The following is a 4,145-nucleotide window of genomic DNA, read 5'->3' as shown; positions in this document are numbered from 1 at the left end:
ATTCTTAGAGATTCTTATTGATTCTATTTTATCTTTGTATATATATATATAGTGTTTATATAAAGTTACTAATGAAAAACTATAATATATTGAAATTTATAAGCAAAAATGATTGCTTGTACAACAGTATGTAGTATGAGTTAATAAACTGTAGCTACTACGACATATTATGTAATGGTAATTCATATACAACGTATAAAGTGATTACATTAATTGTATGTTCTATTAAGACAGTAACTTTTTTGGGGGTTTTGTACTTTATGTTTTATACATGTTACATATCTACAGAAAACTTTTTCATATGTAATAAAAAGACGCATGTACTCGTATGGGAGAAAGGGGGTAAAAATTATTAATTAGGATATTGAAAATATTAATTTTTAATTATTACTTGATTTAAAGACGTATTGTTACAATTGAAGCTTACGTTTAATCACTTATCAATAAAGAATTAATCTATTAGATTTAATACAGAATGTTATCCTATATTGAATTATTTACTGTTTAAGGATATGCTTTTAAAAAGTTATGAATACTGTTTTTCAAATTTAAATTATTTATAAAGGTTTCGAAACGGTATGTATAATATATATACAGTGTACGAACATATATTTTAAACGATTCTTCCCACCCCTTCTCCCGCCTTTCCCCCCACCCCTCCTCCTTTCCCGCCCACCTCCCCACCCGTACCCCCCCCTCCTCCAGGGAGGGAGTCCCGGGGTGGGAGGGATCAGTGGGAGGAGTTCCCCCTCTGACCCCTCCCACCCAGGGACCCCACTCCTCCGGAGGAGGGCCCCCTGACCCCCACCCCTGCCCCCGCCCTCCTCCCCCTTCCCCGAGCCCCCTCCTCTGGAGGGGAGCCCCCCCGACCGCCCCCCGGGGCGGGGAGTCCCGGGGTGGGAGGGGCCAGAGGGGGGAACTCGCCCCACCGCCCCTCCCACCCCGGGAGGGGTCCCCGCCCCCGATCGCCCCCCGGGGGGGGAGTCCCGAGGTGGGAGGGAGCAGCGGGAGGAATTCCCCCCTCTGGCCCCTCCCACCCGGGGACCCCACTCCTCCGGAGGGGATCCCCCCGCCCCTCTACCCGAGCCCCCCCGGCCCCCACCCTTCCCCCCCTCCTCCGGAGGGGACCCTCATCCCCTGCCCCCCCGCCTCCCCCTCGTCCCCCCGCCCGCGGAGCCCCCCGTGTGATGTCGGGACGGGCCGGAGCCCCGGCGGTGTCGGGCGGTGCTTGGGAACTGCAGGGGGGACCCGCCGAGCGGGCCCGGCCCCGTGGGGGGGATCCAGGGGGGCGCCGGCTCCGGCCCTCGCGGCTTTATTAAAGCGGCGCCCCCAAGCCCGCGGCTGCGGGGACACGGCCCGGGGGACAGGGGGGCGGACGGGACGGGCGGGGGGCAAGGACGGAGCGGGGGTGCGGGCAGGTCGGGCTGTGCAGCGGAGCAGCGAGGGGGGAGCAGGGGCAGGCAGGGGGGGCCGGGGGCAGGGGGGGGCCGGGCTGTGCAGGAGGGCAGCGACAGCGGCCGGGGAGAGGCGGCGTGCGGGGAGCGGGTGGAGGGTGGGGAGGAAGGGAGGGGACGGAAAAAAGGGCGAAAAGTAAAAGAAAAGTAAAAACGAAAGCGAAGCAAAAGAGCCGCAGCAGCGAGAGGCTCCCGCGGCGATGCCGCCTCCCCGCGCACCGCCCGAGCAAATGGCGGCGGGGGCGAGTTCCGGCGCTGAAATACCCCCGCCCCGACCCGCCCCCTGCCCGTCCCCGCCCCGCGCACCTGGACGGGCCCCGCCTCGCACACCTGTGCGGGCCCCGCTCCGCCCCGGCCCCGCCCCGGCCCCGCCCCGGCCCCGGCCCCGCCCCGGCCCCGCCCCGGCCGCGCCGTTCAAAGCCGGCAGAGCCGCGCTCGTCCCGAGCTTGTGCAGGAAGCTCGTACCGGGATGCTGCGGGAGCGATCGGCGCGTCGGAGGACCGAGGCTGGCGAGGGAGCTCGGCAGGAGGAGCGGGACAAGGATCCGGACCGGGACCGCGACCGGAGGAGCGAGGTTGGCTTGGGGCTGGGATGGGGCTCGGCACCCGGACGGGGACCAGGATCGGTGCCGGGCTCATCCCAGCCCGGTCTCGCCGCCTGTACCCCCGGCAACGCGGGCGGGAAGAGCCGCTCCGGGGCGGGCGCTGGGGCCGAGCGCGGCGGGGCCGCTCGGGCCGGGGCTCTGCCGGGGCCCGGTCGGGGGAGAACGGCGGCGCTTTCGTCGTGCAGACGCGGAGCCGGGGCTGGGACCGGCCGGGGCGCGGGGACACGCCGGGCCGACCCCGAGACCCCCGAGAAGGGGTGCCGCCCGCACCCCCAGCGGGATCGGAGCTCTCCCGCTCGGGCACCCCCGAGGCCACCGCACCCGCTCCCGGGGAGAACATCGCCCGCCTCCCCCTTCCCCGCGGCCGCGGGGGTTCCCGCCCGCAGGGCCCCCCGGGAACGAGGGCTCTGGGTCCCGCTGGGGCTCCGGCCACGGGCCCGCTCCGGCCGCGGCGAGCCGGGGGTTTGCCGGGGCAGGGAAGAACGAGGGCAGCCCTTTCCCCGTTCCTCCCGTGCTCCGGGACCCCGAGCAGAGCTGCCCGTCTGTCCCCGTGTCCCTGTGTCTGTCCTCAGGCGGCCCCAGGAGCTGGCACTGACCGTGCCGCGGGTCGGGCACAGGCTGCTCCCAGCTCTGCCTGCGGAACTTGGGCAATTACCCACAGCAGTTCTTTGCCCTGCCATCCATAAGGTGCGGCTCATCTGACACCTGCCAGGTGAGACCTGAGGCTCTCCTTCCTCTCCCCTGTTTCCTCGGCAACTCGCTCCCTCCCGGGCCAAACCCTCTGGTTTTTCAAAATCCCGTTGAAACATTTCCTCTTTATTTGCAGACGAGGAAGGCCCTGCCTGGGAGGGAAAAAGCTACAAGGGAGGAAACCAAGAAATGTCCAACCGGACGGTGCTGCGCGAGTCAAAAGAGGGAAGGACCACAGGGAAATAGAGTCAGGAAATGCGCTTTTATTCAATCTCGGCAGGAGCCCTTCGCAGCCCCGGGCCGGAGGGAGCGCGGCCGGCTGGGCTGTGCCCGGCTGGGGACGGGCACCAATTCATCACTGCCCTGCTCAGGGAGGTTTTCCAGCCCCGTCCGGGATTTCCCCATTGACTGCAAAGGTGCTGGTACAACGTCCCTTTCCAAGGATAAAGAAGCCAAACGAGTCCGGAGGGATCCCTCGCTCCGAGGCAAAGGCGTTGCTCGAGTGTCGCCGCCTGGTCCCGCCTGCGGGGGGGCGTCTCCTCCAGGTGAGGGTTTGGATCCCAAAATGCCGGGGTGGGCTCAGGTCGGGGCCGCTTTTCGGGCCCGGAGTTGGACGGAGTCCGTGGACAGCTGGAACAGGTGGGGCAGAGCCGAGGTGCCCTGAAGGCAGGGATGTGCATCCCTTTCCTCGGGGAAAAGAACTCCCCGGGGCCGCTCCCGAGGCTCCGAAGGGACAGCGGCTTCCCGGCCGGAGAGACGTCCTCGCCCGTGCTCAGGGGCTGCCTCGCCCCGGGCCGGGAGCGCGTCCGGCCCCCGCCTTCTCCCGGGCCAACACATCCCCTGGAGCCCGGCCCGGGGCGGAGAATCGGCCCAATTCCAGGGAACTCGCTCAAGTCCCCCCGGGACACCAGCGGGGTTGGGGAAGGAGGGTTATAAACAGCAAAGCCTGTGGAATATCAACCTGTCCTTGTCCCGATCCCGCTGAGCAAACCTGGAACCGCGGCTGCTTCCTGGTTATTTCTTGATTTCTTGTTTTCCCAGTTTGACCCCTGTCACACCAATCACCTTAACACTGCCAGTCCTTAATTCTCCCTCTCTTGGGTTAAGGACTGAGGAAGTTGGACCTGTGTCTGAGCAGGACATGTGCAAACCAAATGCTGGGGACTGGAACACACACCTGGCACTCCTGCAGCTCTCACAGTCACATTCCAGAGCAAACAGCCAATTGCACCCTCACTGCTCATTTCTTAATCCCAATCCCACACTTGTTTGGCACTTGGAGCACCACTTTTCGAACCCAATTACAGCCCATTAGAGAGCTCCCTGTCTAGCAGGGACAGGGACCCCTGGGATACTCTCAGCAATGCCTGAATCCATGGCAGGGACCTTGCTTTGAG

At 63.1% G+C, this 4,145-nt stretch overlaps 1 protein-coding gene across 1 annotated transcript; it reads left to right on the top strand.

Moving 5' to 3' along the window:
- Window positions 1-1,882: 1,882 nt before the first annotated feature.
- Window positions 1,883-3,794, top strand: LOC127474377 (uncharacterized). The gene is made up of 2 exons (XM_051795042.1): window positions 1,883-2,028; window positions 2,885-3,794. The coding sequence occupies exons 1-2, from the start codon at window positions 1,924-1,926 to the stop codon at window positions 3,410-3,412; spliced, it is 633 nt and encodes a 210-aa protein (XP_051651002.1). The 5' UTR covers window positions 1,883-1,923; the 3' UTR covers window positions 3,413-3,794.
- Window positions 3,795-4,145: the final 351 nt, after the last annotated feature.

Source organism: Manacus candei, unplaced genomic scaffold (genome assembly GCF_025592945.1).
Source record: "Manacus candei isolate 608988 ecotype Guabito, Panama unplaced genomic scaffold, ASM2559294v1 h1tg000005l, whole genome shotgun sequence".
In the NCBI taxonomy this organism is placed as follows: domain Eukaryota; kingdom Metazoa; phylum Chordata; class Aves; order Passeriformes; family Pipridae; genus Manacus; species Manacus candei.
The sequence above is the reverse complement of the archived record's forward strand: the minus strand, read 5'-3'. Positions and strand labels throughout refer to the sequence as shown.